General features: G+C 38.1%; 1 protein-coding gene across 1 annotated transcript in view; it reads left to right on the top strand.

The window, feature by feature from the left end:
- Positions 1-19,793, top strand: part of dhx38 (DEAH (Asp-Glu-Ala-His) box polypeptide 38) — a 136,799-nt gene that overhangs the window by 40,310 nt on the left and 76,696 nt on the right. The window contains exons 9-16 of the mRNA XM_043706699.2: positions 177-338; positions 1,119-1,226; positions 4,431-4,543; positions 5,192-5,329; positions 8,270-8,456; positions 12,300-12,485; positions 12,990-13,130; positions 18,700-18,810. Coding sequence (XP_043562634.1) covers positions 177-338; positions 1,119-1,226; positions 4,431-4,543; positions 5,192-5,329; positions 8,270-8,456; positions 12,300-12,485; positions 12,990-13,130; positions 18,700-18,810 — 1,146 coding nt within the window. The remainder of the gene's footprint in view (positions 1-176; positions 339-1,118; positions 1,227-4,430; positions 4,544-5,191; positions 5,330-8,269; positions 8,457-12,299; positions 12,486-12,989; positions 13,131-18,699; positions 18,811-19,793) is intronic.

The raw sequence follows: 19,793 nt of genomic DNA, 5'->3' as shown, positions 1-19,793 counted from the left end.
TGGTTGGGCAGTAAGTGGCTCGGTTGGATTTGTCTTGCTTTTTATGTACAGGACAGACTTGAGCAATTTTCCACAATGTCATTTGCACCTTTACCAGTTCAGCTTTGGAAAATATTCTTGGTTGTTAGTACTTTCAAGAAATAGTTGATTATGCTTGTTAAATTATTGGTTTGTAGGATAATGAGCGATGGGAAACTAATCGAATGCTAACCAGTGGTGTGGTTCAGCGTCTGGAAGTTGTTGAAGATTTTGAAGAGGACAATGCAACTCGAGTTCACTTATTGGTGCACAACTTAGTTCCACCATTCTTGGATGGACGAATTGTGTTTACAAAACAGGTAGGTTGACTTGAAACTAATTGTTTTTTGGAATGCTTTTAAATGAAATGAACAAATAGTCAAACATGTCAGACTGTGAAGTGATCATCAGTTTTGATTTTTCTTGGTTGGACCATACACTGGAAATAACACTAATATTAGATGCCATGGTGCAGTTTTAATGAGGATGCAGGGATGGAGAGGCCTGAGAGTGTACCTACAAGTTGAAAAGGCTGGTAAAAAGCAAATGAGATCTGCAGCTTTATAAACAAAAGCAAGCGAGGAGATGTGTTAAAACCTTTTATATTACTGGTTTGGCCGCAGCTGGAGTAATGCATCCAATTCTGGGCACTTCACTTTAAGAATGGTGTAGCGGAGATATGACAGAGTGGTACTGGAGAATGTGAAATTCAATATGTACAAATTGCAATGCTGGTGTTGCTCCCCTTAAAATAACATCAAAAAGGATTTTGATGGAATCAAAACTATTTCCTATGGCAAATGGTTGTTAAGTAGAAGATAAAGTTTTAAAGTGATCTGCAAAAGAACCAGAGGACAATTTCTTTAAGAACGCATGTTATCATAATTTGGAATGTAGTGCCTCCTATGTTGCTAGAAATGGATTTAATAAAAACTTGCAAAGGAATCGATAATGTACTTGAAGGGGAAACAAATGTTGACTATGGGTAAGGACAAGGGTTTGGGGCATACTGGATGACATTTTGGGCACATAAATAAGTGACTTTATTGTATAATTCTGTATATTATTCAATTTTTAATGTTTAACTTTTGTGCTGACAGCCTGAGCCAGTAATTCCTGTGAAAGATGCCACATCGGATATGGCAATAATCTCCCGAAAAGGAAGCCAACTAGTTCGCAAACACCGTGAGCAAAAAGAACGTAAGAAGGTAAATGATGGGGAAAGCAGTCCTAATATTTTAAATTAATTTTTTAATAAAATTCGTTCGCGTGATATGGGTTTCACTGACCGGGCCACCAATTAGCGTGCATCACTAATTGCCCTTGAGAAGGTAATGGAGAGTTGCCTTCTTGAACTGCTGCAGTCTATTTGGTGCAGTTGCACTTACAATGCTGGGAGCAAGGATTTGATGGTGAAGGAGCAGGACTATAGTTCCAATTTGAAATTTGAATGACTTTGGGGATGGGGGTGTGGGGGAAATAGAAGGATTTGGAAGTGGTGGTATTCCCTTGTGTCTGCTTCTCTGTCCTTGTGGATAGTGATTATTGGTTGCGTAAATAATTCAACATAAGATGAGACAAAGCCTCCAAGATGTGAAATCTGAGTACAAGCCAAATATTAAGAATTAACTGATCCGTCAACTTGAATGAATAAGTTTCCACTGGTCTAAGTTTTGAAACCTTTTTTTGAAAAGTTAAAAAGAGCAAAAATCTATGAAGTGCCAACTGAAAAGCTTGTAAAATATGACCAAATCTTTTAATGGTGTACTGAAATCAATCAATGTAACAACATACATGTTTACATTGTAAATAACCTCAAATGATTATTTTATTAAATGAAAAATATCCCATAAAAAGTGTTATAAATTCTTATTGAAGAAGCACTATTTCTTTTGTAAACTGCAGTTGATTGTTCTGAGGACTCACTTTACTTATTAATTTGATTGAATAGTGATTGGTTCTGACCAGTTGCTTTTGTTGTGTTGTGTATTGTCATGTAAGAGGGATAAATATCTGTATTTGAGCTATCCAATGTCAATTTTATTTTGTTGGGGAAAAATACCTTGTTAGGAAAGGTTGAAGCTGATTGGCAATAAAATAATTGAATGCACAAAGAAATAGAAGTCTAAAATAATTTTTCTTGCCACACTGTTCATGGAATATGTTAAATATGGTACATAGAATGATGGTTTTTTAAAATTTACTCAGAGGATGTGAGCATCAAACATAAGATCCTTATGAATTCCATGTCCTTCATTGGACTTAAAAAGTTTGTGGTGAGCCATCTTCCTGAACAGGCGTAGTTCATGTGGTTTAGTCAGCTCCTCAATGCTATTCGGAAAGAAGTCCAGATTTTTAACTCAGTAACCGTGAAGGAGTGACAATATAATTCTTTGTTAAGGCTGCCTGTGGCTTGGCAGGAAACTTGCAGATAGTGGTGTTTCCATGAATCTGCTGTGTTCATTCTTCCAGATGGCAGAGATTATAGCTTTGGAAGGTGGTGTTGCAGAAGCCTTGGTGAGTTGCTGCAGTGCACCTTGAATTAGCACACACTGCTGCTAATGTGTGTTGTTAATAGATTGAGTAAATGTTTAAGGAATAGAGTAAGTGTTTATGGTGATGAATTAGATACCAGTCTACCAGAGTTGCTTTGTCTTGAATAGTGGCCAGCGTTCTGAGGGTTGTTTGAGTTGCACTATTCTAGGCAAGTGGCGACTTTACCGTGTACTTTTACCTTGCAGTTTTGGATAGGCTCTGGGGAGCCGGAAGTGAGTTACAAATGCACAACTCTCAGTCTCTTGTATCCACTATATTTGTGTGGCTGGTCCAGTTAAATGTCTGGTCAGTGGTAACAGCCAGGTTACTGCTGTTGAATGTGGAGGGAATGATTAAAATCCCTCTTGTTGGAGATGGTTACTGCCTGATACTTGTGTGCCCTGATTATTAGTTACCACTTACAGCCCAAACCTGAATGTTGCCCAGGTCTTGTTAAATGTAGGCAGAGGCTGCTTCAGTATTTAAGGACTGCAATCATCAGCAAACATCCCCACTTTTGACCTCTGATGGAGGGAAAATTTTTGATGAAGCAGCTGAAAATTGTTAGGCCTTCAACAAGACCGTGAGGAACACCTGCAGGGATGTCCTGGGGCTGAAATGATTAGCTTGCACCAATATTAAAAGAAGAAAGAAGCCAGGCTTTTCCAAGCATATCTGATTTACATCAATTTTGTGGAGGTTATGACTTCTGTCAAAAGAGATTAGTCACTCAGTATTTAGGCAAGAACGTGCATGGAATTATGTCATGTCTCAATAATTTATTTGAATTTTTGAGGCAGTCTCAAGTGCTTCTGAATGTTCTGTGTGGACTTCCAGAAAGCATGTGATTTGTTGAATTTGGGATGAAGAGAATGTTGTATTGTTCACTTGCGAACTAAATTATACATGTATTCAATTGAGTGAAATAAAGCACAGGATCTGCTTAACCCATTTAATGCCAAAAAAACTGAGATGAACAAAAGCTCACTTTATGTCCTTAGTACAATGGACTTTGTTTTAACTAGCATCTTATGAACCAGCACTTTTGATAAACTGGCAAAAGTTATATACCTGAAATACCAGAAGTTTACTATATTCTATTGCAATCTCCGCAATGTGTGAGTAGTCAAGTGTGAGGGAGAGGACACTCTGCTATTAAGTTTAATTTAAGGTAAAGTTGAATTTTTATTTAAGTGATTTATTATGTAAGTAAAGTGTAGCACTGATGTGTATATGTCCCGCATTACATTTCTATTATTGTGTGTTTTTACTTTGATTATGTGGACCCTCTGATCAACTGGAGTATTTGATCAATCAGCATACACCCACTCCCATAGGTGTCAGTTAATGAAGAATTTGCTGTGTTAAGCGTGATGTTGGCAAGAAGGGCAAATAATTGGGTAGCTGGCCCTGGAAGGATACTTGCTCCCTTCTCACTTAACAGATTTAACCTGCCACTAACTTGATTACTTACATTCCAGGAAGGTGGGAAACATGGCTACTTCACTGATGGGGAAACCAAGGCAACCTGACAACCAGTTTGGGTTTTGGGAGGGACTCTGACATCCTGTGATGTCAGCCTGAAGACTTAGGCCACCTGTCATTGTTGTGCAGCCTGGGCCTCCATGACACTTTCCAGCTGCCTAGGTCTACTGGCCCTTGATTGTTTGGCAATTTTGAATAGGTTGAGCATTTATTGCTGAACCTTTTGATTAGACAAGAAGCTTGGACAGCACCTAAATGCCTTTTCCTGCTGACCTTTGCCACTAATGGAGGCCCTGCAGTTCCTAGCCTCTACAGTTAGTGCGCAGAGCACTAAATCCCAGCCTATGAGTTCTTATTCACATAATTTTTAATCACTAATGTTTCTCTGATAGGCTCAGCATAAACATTGGGAACTGGCTGGGACCAAACTCGGAGACATTATGGGCATAAAACAGGTAGAAGAGAAGGATAAAGATGTAGGAGAAGATGGGAAAGTGGATTACAGGTATGTATCTTACTATTGGTTTCAAAATTGGTTAAATCTGTCTCCTTTGTCAAACAACAGTAATCACTTCTGTTTATCTAGCATTTAAAATTTATTAAAATATTTCAAACATTTGAGGTGAAAGATCACCAACTGGTCAAACAGCAAATAAAAAATGCTGATATTGTAAAGAATTAAATATTGATTGGTAAGTGTGTCAAGTAAGCACTTTAATGCTTTCATTTTACAATCTGGCTGTCTTATTAGTTGGGAACTGTGTTATGACTGCCCAGTCAACTTTCTTTTGTAACATTTTTGACGGTCAAACCAAAGAAGTAATCTGACCTCTGTTTCAATCAGGTGCCACAAGTAAAACAACAGTAATATAATAAACTCTGCTCACCACTTAACTGGTTTCTCTCTTCCTCCTTCATGCATGCAAATTAAATTTAAAAATTAACAAAAAAGGTCCATGCTGGACATTTATTGCCTCCACTAGTCTTCAGTAGATAACATCTTAAATGCTGTATGTTGTCTGTATTATAATTGGAGGAAGTGTACAGGTATAGAGTAGTACAATTGTGTTCTTGTTACAGACAAACAGTCATCTGATAACAAATGCAATATTAATCTCGCTGAAATATATTTTCTAATTTTGTTAATGTGTAGAATTGATCAGAAGTTTGCTGACCATATGAAGGACAAGAATGTGGCAAGCAGTGAATTTGCAAAGAAGAAATCTATTCTTGAACAAAGACAATACCTACCTATATTTGCTATTCGAGAGCAGTTACTCAATATAATACGGTGAGTAGTAATTTCATGGTTAAATAGCTCATTAGTACTGGTTATGGCTCGCTGAGGTACCAGTTTTTTTTGCCACGGTGAGCTATTATGAATGAAATGATTGTGAATAGGGTTGCCACCTCTGGCTGGACACATTCAGTGAGATATCATAACTAGGGAAAGACAAGGTATTGGAGGTGTTGGCAGATTTAAAAGTGGACAAATCTCCAGGTATGGATGAATTGTGTCCCAGGCTGCTATGGCAAGCAAGGGAGGAATTTGCAGGGGCACTGACCCAAAATGTTAATTCCTTTCTGGCCACAAGGGTGATGCTTGAGGACTGGAGAATAGCTAATGTGGTTCTGATATTTAAGAAGGGTTGTAGAGATAAGCCAGAGGTTACTGGTAGGGAAAATATTGGAGAAAATTGTGTAGGAGAGCATCTAAGTCCAGCTTGATTAGGGATAGTCAGCAATGGTTTCATCAGAGGGAAGGCATGCCCAACAAATTTGATTGAATTTTTTGAGGAGGTGACTAGGTACGTAGCTGAGGATAGTGCAGTTGATGTAGTTTGTATGAATTTCAGCAAAACCTTTGACTAGTACCCACATAGGAGACTTATCAAGAAGACAAATGTATATGGGATACAGGGTAATGTGATAGAGTGGATTCAAAATTGGTTCAGTGTAGGAGACTGAGAGTGATGATAGAAAGCTGCATTAGAGACTGGAAGACAGTGTCAAGTGGCATACCACAAGGATCTGTGTTGGGTACCCTATTATATAAATGACATAGATGGTGGTGTGAGATTTGGGCAGGTAGATTTGTGGATTACAAAAAGATTGGTCAGATATTAACAATGAGTTTGAGTTTGAAGATACAAAACGGAATGGTCAAAACAGCAGAAAAGCGGCAGATGGAATTTAAGTGAGGTGTGAGGTGACACACTTTGGAAGGAGTAGTTTGACAAGGAAGTATTCAATGAATGGTAAGACTCTAAGGAGTTCTGTGGAACAACTGGACCTTAGAGTGTTTGTCCATAAATTCTGAAGCAGAAGTACATGTTAGGGTGGTGAAAAAGGCAAATGGAATCCCAGCCTTTATCAGTAGAAGCCATAGATTACAAAAACAGAGAAATCATGTTGGAGTTGTATAGAACTTTGATGAGACCACAGCTGGAGTATTGCTTGTAGTTCTGGTCGCGATATTACAGGAAGGATATGGTTACATTGGGAGAGTGCAGAGGAGATTTACCAGAATAGTGCATGGAATGGAAAATTTAAGTTATGAGAAAAGGTTGCAGAGGCTTGGGTTGTTTTTGTTGAAGCAGCGAAGACTGAGGGATGATCTGATTGAGGTGTACAAGATTATGAAGGGCATGGACAGAGTGGATAAGAAGCAGCTGTTCCCTTTATTTGAAGGGTCAGTTACGAGAGAACACAGGTTCAAGGTGAGGGCCAAGAGATTTAGGGGGCTGTGAGAAAAACCTTTTTTACCCAGAATCTCATGACAGTCAGAATGAGTGGTAGAAGGAAATTGCTTCACATCCTTTTAAAAAGTACCTGGATGAGTACTTGGCACATTATAATATTCAAGGATGTGGACCAAATACTGTTAAACGGTATTAGGTTACATGTCAGATTTTTCTCACATATTGGTGCAGACTCAATAGATTGAAGAGTCTCTTCTGCACTCTTATGATTCTATGAACTTACCTTCAACTACCTACTGCACCTCAGACTCCTGTCAGTCATGATTCATCACTTTCTAACATTTGGAAAAACCACTTTGCCATAGATGTTGCTTGTCAATGTAATGGCACACAGAAGAATTTGCTTTGATTATTTCTAAAAGTAAAAGTTTGAAAACAAATACTCTCTGCTGGTGTCTGTAAATCTGTATATTTTGGAATAAGTTCGTGCAAGGTCAGCCAACACAACCACAGGTGCCTGACCAAAACTCACTTTGGAGAAGCTTGCTGTAAAGTCAAGTTTCTCCACTATTTACAAGTCACAAGTGTGAAGGAGCACTGTCCAATTGTCTGGATGAATGTACCTCCATCATTACTCAAGCTTGATGTCATCCAGGTCAAGGAAGCATGTTATCGGCATTTACTGTCTCCACCACCAATGTTTAATAGGAGTGGTGTATACCATCTACAAGATGCATTGCAAAAATTCATCTCAATTTCTTAGACAGCGCCTTTGAAAACCACGGCCACTACCACCTAGAAGGACAAGGGCAGCATATACATCATCATTTGGAATTTTCCTTCCAAGGCACACATCATCTTGAGTTGGAAATATATTCTTTCAGTGTTGCTCGGTCAGAATCCAGAAACTCCCTCTCTAATAGCATTGTGAGTCTACCTACACCAAATGAACTGCAGCTCACAGCACCATCTCAAGGATAACTAGGGATGAATAATAAATGCTGGCTCAGCCATCAAATCCTAATGGCCACATTGCTCACATTGCAGCTGTGGTATTGACTTGTGTGTTTCTTTCACCAGACTCCTGGGCCACTGGATCTTGCCAGGTTTTCTTTATTTAAAGAATCTCAGGACATTGGCATCACTGACAAGTCTAGCATTTACTGTCCAATTCAGCTGCCCTTGAGAAGGTGCTGAATTGGTTTCTTGAACTTCTGCAGTTCATAATAGTGATGGTACCAGGACAGTACTGTTGGCTAGGGAATTCTGTGATTTTGACCTAACGATGATGAATAAACTGCAATATATCTCCATGTTTGGGTGGTGTATTACTTGGGCAGGAGCTAGGAGGTGATGGTGGTATTATTTTTGTTAATGAAGTAAAAGTCATTAGATTTTTCTGTCTAGTTAGACTGTATCTTTGGCATGGCTTTAAGGACATCAAAGGAAAATATTTTGTATCTGTTGGAGTAGATGCAAAAAGATAGGCTTCACATAAATAATCCCTTTTTCTTCTTCATTCTGTACAGTGATAACAATGTAGTCATTGTTGTTGGAGAGACTGGTAGTGGAAAGACCACTCAACTAACGCAGTATCTTAGTGAAGATGGTTATTCAAACTATGGCATGATTGGATGTACTCAGCCCAGACGTGTGGCAGCTATGTCTGTGGCAAAACGCGTTAGTGAAGAGATGAATGTGAATCTTGGAGAAGAGGTAATAGTAATGATCAAGTTTTTGGTGCAATTGTAAGTTCAATTACTTACGCTCAGTAGGGGTACACAACACTAACTTTCTTTATCCATTTTTTACAGTATCTATTATGAAACGATATATTAATTGGATTCTGAATTAGGTTTAACTTTTGTTTTAAGTTGAGTTATTTTTAAAAATGGTGAACTCACAGAACCCAGGGTTTGCAATGGACAAAGCCCTGCAGTTGTTGGCCATTGATATTATTGGGTTTACGTTTATTTTAAAACCCTTTTACATTTATATATCATCAAACAATAATTTGGGAAAAGTGACTTGGGAAAGATTATAAATTTTATATATTTTATGGAAATCAGAACAATGAAGCAACATTTCCTTGTAATGCGCTCAATATATTTCCATGCACCAGTTTAAAATTTCATATCTTGAAGTCATTTCATCCATTTTGTGTTCCGGATCAGTCTTTGTACTTATTTAAGCTTCTATTACTCTATTACCTATTACCTCATTCTTTGAAAATCATTAACAGTACAGCTGTGAACTATTTTCACATTCTCAAATAATTAAAACTCATTTCTGTACAAAGCCCTTTCAGGATAGTCATGTATTTTCCACAAGAAGTGAGGCAGCAACATTAAAAAGCTCAAGGATGGATTTGATGCATCTAGCTTCAAATCAGTGCAAAATATTTAAGTGATTTGTGGTTTTACACTAAAGAATAGTAAAATTTCTTCTGCAGTAAGGTTTATGTCCAGAAGTTATGTGCTATAAAAAAATGGCAAAATTATTCAGAAAGATGGTTTGTCTCCATAAATTGGACATGACATTAGCGAAACATGTTGCACAGCAGACGTGTAGATTTTGTGACTGAGTTTGATCAGATAAATCCATTTGGAAATTGGGAGGTTCCCTGCTTACTTTGTGCATAATAGCATTCCTGGGACAGGAAACCTGACAACATCTCTGAACTGGTGATAACTTCAGTTAGAGAGCACAGTTGTAGGTAGGCAGCTATGAAGCACTTTCTACACTTTTTTTTTCTTGCTTAGACTTGGATTTAGTGGGATCTTTCCATGAGCTACGAAACTGTAATAGGATTCTACAGCCGTATCACTACAGCTGGTGAGAATCCATACACTGGAGCTCCTCACCTGAGTTTACAATCTGAGGTGCACATACCTCACTTTGACTGATAGGTAATTGGATAGGAAAACCACCTCACCTAAAATACCAATGGTAAGTAACAGGCCACAATGCAGTAAATGCTCAGAAACATCCCAATCATAGCATGTCATGCATTTAATAGTACTGCATGAAGCAATGTGTTTCAAATCAGTCAACAGCTCCCACGTTGAGTATATCTGCTAAGATGTCACCGTACGTAGGTAATGTTTCATTCGTGTAGCAATAACCTTGCAGTCTAGATCATCAGAGTCAAATTCAGAACAGTGCCATCTACTGCTTGGACACTTGTTTTGCAGCATAGGGTGACGCAGTTAGTAATTATACCAGTTAGTTGTGACACCAAGATTATTTTGATGCTCTCGCAGGTTCACAACAATGTTGACATTTGAAAATGGTGATGAGGGGAGGCAAGGATTACCACTTTTGTGCCCATCTCCTTTAACAGCAGCCATAAAAAAGCAATCAAATAGTGGACCATCATCTGCAAATAATGCCAGTGTGCGTGTTTATTTTCAGTTAATTTTTGTCTGCCCTCCTTGTCTCTTAGCTGCTTACATCCCTGCTTCCAGTAGGTCGGCATGCTTTCTGTGCTCAAAGAATGAAGTAATTCATTTATCTAGCATATGTTGTCTTTGGGAGGTCCCAAATATTTTAAAACCAGCAAGTGTTTTAAGTATCAGCTTTGTCTCAGTCATCGTGTTTTCACCTATATGTCAGAACTTATGTAAGATATGATTTAGCTGGTTAGCATGCAAAACAATACTTTTAAATGTATCTCGGTGTATGTGGCAATAGTAAATTAAATCAAATTGAACTGAATATTGCATGTTGAAGCCTCACTGCAGAGCCTTTAAATATTAATCTGGTCTGATACTTCACTGCAATACAGAGAAGTATATTGTTAACCTGAAGCATAGTTTACCTTCTCAAGCAGATGTAAAATTTCCTATCCTATTTCAGAAATACTTTGGAGTATTCTGAGGAAATGAAAGTGACAAGATGAATGGAATCTCCTATCTTTATTTCTTTGAAGTGTAGTTACTGCTGTCAGCAAATGTGATAGTCAGTTTACATCCAGCAAGGTTTGTCAAACTGCACTGAGATAAATGACAAATTTATCTAGTTTGTGGTTTTGGTTGAGGAATGAATTTGGACAGGACAGCTAGAAATCTCTGCAAAATAGTGCCGTGGAATCTTTTATTTTCACCTCTATAGGCAGAATCCCCTCAGTCTAAAAATTCCCTCCTTTCACTGGAGCCTAAATTGTGTGCTCAAGTCATCAATTGGGACATGAACTTTCTGACTCAGATGTCCGCACTACCAATTTAACCATATTGAGCCTCGTAATCTGTATTGGTGTCTGTGGGCAACAAATGAGTTTGTGTGTATAGAAGTTCAACTTGCTGACTACATGGATAAATCTGTGTAATCTCAGAATTAAGACAGATGAGGAGGAATTTCTTCTGAGAGTAGTAAACTTGTGGAATTCTTTACTGCAGAGAACTGTTTAGGCTGGGTCATTAAGTATATTTAAGGCTGAGATAGACTGATTTATAATCAGTCAGGGAATGGGGAAAAAGGCAGGCAAGTGAAATTGAGTATTACCAGATCAGCCGTGATCTTATTGAATGGTGGATCAGACTCAGTGGACTGAATGACCTATTTCTGCTTCTATATCTTGTAGTTTTAGAGTCAGTGGAAACCAGATAGGTTTATCATCAAATTTTGACACTTAGCTTTAAATGTTTGCTTCACTTCACAGATTATTTCCGATTCTTCAATCTCATCACTGTTTGATTTATATTTTACTTCCAAATTGGCTGATACTAAAGAACTGACCAAATGAAAATTGGATGAAAGTACACCACTTGAATGCTGTAATTTCAAACTATTTGGACATAGACTGTATTCTTGATGAATAAAGTAACCTCAAATAACTGTTCACACAGAGGGATGAGTAGATACTAACAGGGATTAAATGGCGGAGTGGACTCGATGGGCCGAATGGCTTTACTTCCACTCCTATGTCTTATGGTCTTATGGATTATCCAAATCATTGAATTATGTATTAACTTTTTAAAGTTAAAACTGCAAATAAATGCAAATTTTATCTAGTTGAAAGAAGAGCAAGATTATTCTTAACTGAAAGATTTGTAATACATCAAATTACTGTTATTTGGCTAGAAGGGCTTTTCTGTTTGGATGAGTTGAGATAATGTCAATTGTTAAAAATCCTAAGACTGTATGTATGTGCTGTATTTTAGTTCATTGTCAGTACTATTAATTGCTCAGTATCTTTATCTGTAAAATGTTTTGCCTGGTGGTATTTTGGGGGTTCATGTAGCAGTGGGTTTAAATTCTGAAATTGTTGGAGTTATCCCTTATCTCATGTTTTCTGCTGTTCCTTTTTTTTTTGTTGAAGAAAGATAATGAATAGTATAAACAATTCTACACTTTTATATCTTTGTTCAATGCAAGTTTCCTTACCATGAATTTTATCAAGGGAGATTGAGTCAATTTAGACAAATTTAAAATGTCCTGAACTTGTATGTAAAATGCCTTCAGTTTAACTAATGAGAACCTTGCGAAATGTTTCTTTTGAGGTTTCATATTGTCAATTGTTATTATAAAAATGCAAATTTCATGTTCTTTCTTTTCTAGGTTGGTTATGCTATTCGCTTTGAAGATTGTACTTCTGAACAAACTGTCATTAAATACATGACAGATGGTATTCTACTGCGGGAATCCCTAAGAGAAGCAGACTTGGACCATTATAGTGCTGTCATTATGGATGAAGCCCATGAACGATCACTAAACACCGATGTACTGTTTGGCTTACTTCGAGAGGTGTGTATGCAGCCAAGACATTAAAGCTGCAATTTTAAGGAAAAAACCCTCAAGATATTTTGCACAGTTTTGTTCAAGAATTTTCGTATCTTACATCAATTTTTCCACCCCAGCAGCATATTTATATGAAATGTAATTTCCATTCCAACATGGCACAGACGTTTTTCCAGAATGGCAACCTGGGGTACAAAAATGATGTGAGGTGGCCAAACGTGTATTTCTTTCACTATCTTTTCATAGGATTATTTCTGCTCAGACTTAGAAATTATTGTGAGGTGAATCTGTGCAACATATATCCTGCCAGCCACTTGTGCAGTATTTTACAAAGGTATAATTAGGTGCATAGGTATCTGCATAACCAGATGTTTTGGTTTAATCATTATGAAACAACTTCGTCATTTTCCACTTTTCCAGTGAAACTAACTAAATACTTTGCTAATAATACACAAGATGAATTGTAATTAAGTTTTATATTTGTTCAACTGGCATTCAATTTTTTTCTAGGTTGTAGCTCGTCGTGCCGACCTAAAGCTAATTGTTACTTCGGCAACCATGGATGCAGGCAAGTTTGCAGCATTTTTTGGGAATGTTCCTGTTTTTCATATTCCAGGCCGGACATTTCCTGTGGATATTTTCTTCAGTAAGGTATGATACCACTTGGAAATTTTTATTTAAGATACTTTTTTCATTTGATGATTCTTTTCAGCTATACAGACCTCCTAAGCTACAGTGTTCACATATTTTCAGGCTCTGTAATCCACGATATTTAGATTGCAACACATCAATAGCACACATAGAGTCAATTGAAAGTCATTGTTGTGACTCTCGCTGTGAAGTTCTGCAGAATCCACAGAAGATGAGTTGAAGTCAGTAATTTCAGGTGGAACATACATGGCTAGAGCAAAATGATGCCTTGCAATACCCTGTGACCCAACCAATGTTTACTTTAGCTTTCCATGGCACCAGGCCTCCAGCAGGATGTTAATAACATCTCCAATATTATATGTTGGGATTCCTGGGAATAATGAAGTGAAGCATATGACATGATCTATAAGCAGGAACTTGGATGTAACTAGGAACATAAAATAAAATATTAAAAAAACAAACAGGAGCAAGTCATTTGGCTGCTTAGGCCTGTTCTGTCATTCAATAATCTCCTATTTAGTCAGATTTTGTTCTTAACTTAGTTTTCCTACCTTCCATCTACCTTTTATTCACTCAGATTAAAAATCTGTGTAACTAGAACTTGAAGTATGTTCAAAATCTACATGCCCTCTAATTTCTTCAGCCATTATGCAGACCTCCAAGGTGTGTGCATGGCAGCGGCCAGAAAAATTGAAAGTGAATGCATGGGAACAGTGTTGATCGGTGTGTGCAGGCAGTTGGCCATGCAGTCCTACAGGTTGGACTGAATATTGATCAAGATCTACTTTCCATTGCTGTTTGTGATAGGGAATTCCAAAGTTTAAAAACCCTCTGTTACAAGAAACATTTTACCTTTAATTGTAATACCCACGTTGATTACAATTATAGATTCAGATGAGAGAGCCAATTTAAAGATTTCTAGTCCTGATTAGTTAAAATACCCATTCCAGAGAAGAGTGTGTTTTCACGGGTTTCCAAGAAATTATTGTCTGTCAAAATAAGTACAAATAAAATGGTACTTAAAAACTGTTTTTTCTTCAACAATCCACTTGGGGACACAAGGTTGATGGGTGCAGCCTTCTTGTTCTATCCTGTTAATTGAAGTTCTCCTTCTCACTTACTTCTTTGGTGTGCTGAACCTTTAAAAATCACTCTTGTCATCCACTATCCCCTGTGCATAATCAGAGTCATCTTGATAATTGATTTGCCATTGCATGAACAGCCCATGATCAGAGGCAGGTTCCTTAAACATTACACACTCAATTCCAAATATGTTTCTTTAAAAGTAATTGTCATCTTAGTGACATCACTTCCAACAGTCTTCTGATTTGTTCTTTGATATGCCATTCACTATAAGATCACCCATTTTGTCACTGCAAATTTAAATGAACCTGCCAACCTTTTACATACTAACTAATAATGTGGCATCAATAAACAATTTGTGCCTGAGTATGTATTGATAACTCCCAGTCATTTAATGTACTTGTAAATGTCCAACTGATGCATCTGAATGTTCTGATATATCACAAAGTTAATCAATATTTTTAATTGAAAGAACAATTTGTTAATGCAAGACTTTGTTGTGAAACTTGAAAGGGTTCAGAAAAGATTTACAAGGATATTGCCAAGGTTGGAGGGTTTGAGCTACAGGGAGAGGCTGAATAGGCTGGGGCAGTTTTTCTGGAGCGTCGGAGGCTGAGGGGTGACCTTATAGAAGTTTATAAAATCACAAGGAGCATGAATAGGGTAAATAGAGCTGGGGGAGTCCCGAACTAGAGGGCATAGGTTTAGGGTGAGAGGGGAAAGATTTAAAAGGGGCAACTTTTTCACATGGGGTGGTGCGTGTATGGAATGAGCTGCCAAAGGAAGTGGTGGAGGCTGGTATAATTACAACATTTAAAAGGCATCTGGATGGGTATACGAATAGAGAAGTTGAGAGGGACATGGACCAAATCCTGGTAATGGGACTAGATTAATTTAGAGTATCTGGTCGACATGGATGAGGTGGACCGAAGTGTGTCTTTCCGTGCTGTACGATGACTCTGGTGCATAAAACAAGTTAACAAAAAAAACGATTACAATCTACTCCAGCAAAAACCATCAACACAGAGTTTATAAAAGTACATGGAAATAAATTTTAAAGTATAAATATTAAATCTGAGGTAAGAGAATACACATAGAAGACACAGTATGATACTTTTCAGATGAATTGATTGAATGTCTGAATAAATATAAAACTCGCTACAAAACTTCCAATGTTTTTCAAAATATATGCAACTATATTCTGTTACATTGTTACAAGTCTAAACTATTTTAAAACATTGCTGTGTTCTCAAATGAAAAGCTTTTTGTTACATCAGGAAGGGTTTTCACATTTGACAGTCTTACATTAGCTTGAGCCATGAAGACCCCCATAAAATCAGTGCCTTCATACCCTCATTATACTGACCACCTTGACCATGTCATACTTTGTTGGGCTGTACTTAAATTGTTTAGATCCCATTCTTCAGTCGCATGAATTTTCTCATGTGACAAACACTTGTCCAACCATAATAATCCATCTGAGTATAGACCACATGTATTCTATTCATTTATTCCTTATAAAAAATTTGTTTTGTCTTTATCCTATCTGATTTGGATCCAGTTCTGAAGAAGGGTCACTGGATTCAAAATGTTAACTCTGATTGTTCTCCACAGATGCTGCCAGACCTTAGAGTCTTAGAATCACCTAGCGTGGAAACAGACCTTTTGGTCCAACCAGTACATGCCAACCATAATCCCTAACTGAACTAGTCCCACCTGCCTGTGCTTGGCCCATATCCCTCCAAACATTTCTTATACAAGTACTTATCCAAATGTCTTACTTTTTGAGCAATTTCTGTCTTTTGTTTTTGTTTCTGATTTCCAGGATCCACAGTTCTTTCAGTTTTCTGATTTGGATCTAACCTTATTTAAGTCAAAAGCTAGAGTTCAATTAACTTTCCATCTTTGCACATTGACACTATAAAGGAATATACAACTCTTGTGAGGATCACTAAACCCTACAAATAAACCATTCTGAGAACTTCTACTTTCCCATAAAACAAGATTTTGCTTCTCCATAATATCATCATTATTTTTGTTGACCCTCTTTCCTCTATTTCTATTTCTGTACAAACTTTTCTTTTAAAATCCCAATCTCCAGTCCATTACCCAGGTATGGAAATGTGTTGCTGGAGAAGCGCAGCAGGTCAGGCAGCATCTAGGGAACAGGAGAATCGACGTTTCGGGCATTAGCCCTTCTTCAGGAATAGCCCTTGAAGAAGGGCTAATGCCCGAAACGTCGATTCTCCTGTTCCCTAGATGCTGCCTGACCTGCTGCGCTTCTCCAGCAACACATTTCCATCTCTGATCTCCAGCATCTGCAGACCTCATTTTCTCTTCAAACATTACCCAGGTAACCAATGGTAATAAACTAAATTATTGTTCATTATTACTTTACTGCAAATGACTTCACTTACTCACGTGTATTACATCAGTATTGTCAATTGTCATCCAAGAGTTAGTGCGACATTCGAGAGAGTGGTTTCAAACTAGTCAACCAACAGCCTGTCGTAGACATATACATGGAATCTGACCTTGCACACAATATCCCAGATACCAACATCACCATCTTTAATACATCCTGACCTACCAGCACAGTTGTATATAGACGGAAGGGAGTTGCCCTGAGAGTCCTGAGCATTGAGTCTGGATGTGATGAAGGGTCATGGCCTCAGCATGAAAATGGGCAAGGAAATATGCTGGTGATTACCATGTATAGTCCTCCTTCAGTGGATGAATTGGTACTCTTCAATATTGAACAACACTGAGAGTGGCAAGGATGCAAATATACTCTGGGTGGGAAATTTCAATGTCCACCATCAAAAGTGTCTTAGCAGCAGCACTGCAGATTTAGCTGGTTGGATCCTAAAGGACATTGTTACTAGACTGCATCTATGACAGCTGGTGAAGCAACCAACAAGAGCGAAAAACAGACTTGACCTCAACTGACTGCATCATTTGACTTATATGGAGAGGCTGGATTGGCTGTGACGTTTTTCACTGGAGTGTAGGAGGTTGAGGGGTGACTTGAAAGGTTTATAAAATTAGAGGAGCATAGATGAGGTCAGTAGCAAAGGTCTTTTCCCTAAGATGGGGGAGATCAAAATTAGGGAGCATATTTTTATGATGAGAGGAGAAAGATTTCAAAGGGACCTGAGGGGCAACTTTTTCACACTCAGGGTGGTTTGTATGTAGAATGAACTGCCAGAGGAAATGGTGGATGCAAGTAAAGTTACAACATTAAAAGACATTTGGACAGCTACATGAATGGGAAAGGTTTAGAGGGATATGGGCCAAATGTATGCAAGTGGAACTAGTTTAGTTTGGGAAGGATTGTTGGCATGGACGAGTTGGCTGAAGGGTCTGTTTCCTTGCTGTATGATTCTTACAGTCAGCCAGTTGCAGATGCATTTTGTCCGTGACAGTAATGATAAGAGTGACCACTGGTCCTTGTGGAGACCAAGTCCTGTCTTCACATGGAGAATACCCTCCATCATGTTGTGCTAAATGGGACAGCTTTTGAAAAGATCTATCCAAGACTTGGCATCCATAAGGTGTTGTGGGCATCAACAACGCAATCTGCAATCTCATGGCCCAGCATATCATCACTCTAAGGAGAAAGATTTTAGAGACAGTTGTTCATGTGTTGAATGAACTACAAGAGGAAGTGGTGGATGCAGGTACACTTACAATGTTTTAAAAGACATTTGGGTAAGTAGGTGAATAGAAAAGGTTTGGAGTAATATAGGTCAAAGGCCGGCAAGTGGAACTAATTTAGTTTGGGAACATGGTTGGCATGGACGAGTTGGACCGAATGGTCTGTTTCTGTGCCATATGACCCTATGACGATGACTATGACCTTATGACTGTTAAGCCAGGGTATGGACCCTGATTCAATGGAGAGTGCAGGAGAGCATGCCAGGAACAGCACCAGGCATACTGTATAGTTCTGGATGCCACGTTATAGGAAATAGGTAAAAGCATTGGGGGGAGTGTGAATGAGATTTACAAGCATGTTTCCTGGGATGGAAAAAATGATTGAAAGTCAGTCATTTCACATTACATTCTGATTTGGAGAATGAGAAGCCATTGAATTCTGACTGACTTCAAACAGTTGGACTGAACGGCTTAACAATAATTACATTTTCTAATTTTAAAAGGACACACTATTTAACAGCAAAATAATGCATTGTGTTTACAATCAGCTGTTGTATGGGTTAACTGTAAGTGATGGTCCAGCATATTCGTTTCATGATCATGTCATATGTAAATTATGCCCTGTTTCCTTTGCGATACTTCTTAATTTTCAGAATTTGCAGATAAAATAAACATTTATGGCATTACTGAAGACCACCAATACAAGTTAGTTATAGATTTCAGCTGTATTATCACTCATACTATTACCAGCCCCGATCCCGATCCCAATCCCTTCTAAGTACGTTTCTCTATAAGGCCACTTACAGTGTATTTTATTGTGTATTTTTAGACTCCCACAGAAGATTATGTGGAGGGAGGAGTTAAGCAGGCTCTACAAATTCACTTATCAACTATTCCGGGTGACATCTTAATATTTATGCCAGGCCAAGAAGACATTGAGGTGAGTATGGAATTATCAAAGTTTAAAAATAGTGTACTCTTTTCATTTTTATATCTTTTTAAAAACTCAGAGTACTAAGGCAAGCTAGAAAGGGGTGTGTTTTAATCATGATAAATGCTTTTCAGGATCAATTGGAAGAAATAACTGGAAAGATAGGCTGGACAGAATAACATTCAGTAGTTGCCAAATTGACTGAATTACATGCTCTCTTGTTGTCATCGTTATTTGCCAGTCAGTGGAAGAAATTTTCCTTTTCATTAAACTAACTGAATGACCAAACGAAAATTAATCCTTTGTGTTTAAAAAGGTAATTGTCATACCCTATTATTTTTCTTAAATTGGTTCTGGCAATGCATAACAAGGACCTTCACTGAAACTATTCTGGAAAACTGTTGACTATAAGGCCAATATGGATTAATGTTTCAGAAGTTTGGTTTAATCTGTAATTGAATATAAGCAGATCAACATGTTTGCCTTGATGAAGGTGCCATATGTACTGTACACAAGTAAAAGTCTTTGAGACAAATCCTCTTAGGCAGAAAGAGGGTCAACTTGTGCACAAGTTATACTTTTGAGAGGTGAAATCCATGAATATTCTTAGGCAGAACAAGACACTTAGCATTGTGAATATTACTTTGAAGGCTTACTGACAGGGCTGATAGAACGTGCATTAATTAATTGGTGCTGTTTTGGAACAGCACCACCAGTTGTCCGAAATACTGCTGCTTGTCGCTCTCCTGCCAGATTCACCTGTATGTTGCTTCCTCACTTGGTTTGCTGCTTCCCCACCTACTCGCGAGCTCGCCCCTCACTGCAAGTCTACCTGACCCTCCCGTTCATTGCAAGCTTGCCCAACTCTCTCATTTCCTGCCATTCTGTCCAGTGCTCACCTGCCACCTTTCCATCCCATTGCTTATTAGCAAATCTCCCATTCAAAGAAAAACAAAATCCTGAGCTGACCCACTCTCACTCCACGGCCACTT

The sequence above is a fragment of the Chiloscyllium plagiosum genome, unplaced genomic scaffold, assembly GCF_037043375.1.
Source record: "Chiloscyllium plagiosum isolate Xiang-an unplaced genomic scaffold, Cpla_swu_hap1 HiC_scaffold_17, whole genome shotgun sequence".
Taxonomy (NCBI): Eukaryota; Metazoa; Chordata; class Chondrichthyes; order Orectolobiformes; family Hemiscylliidae; genus Chiloscyllium; species Chiloscyllium plagiosum.
Note: the sequence above shows the minus strand (reverse complement) of the source record. Positions and strands in the feature narration are given on the sequence as shown.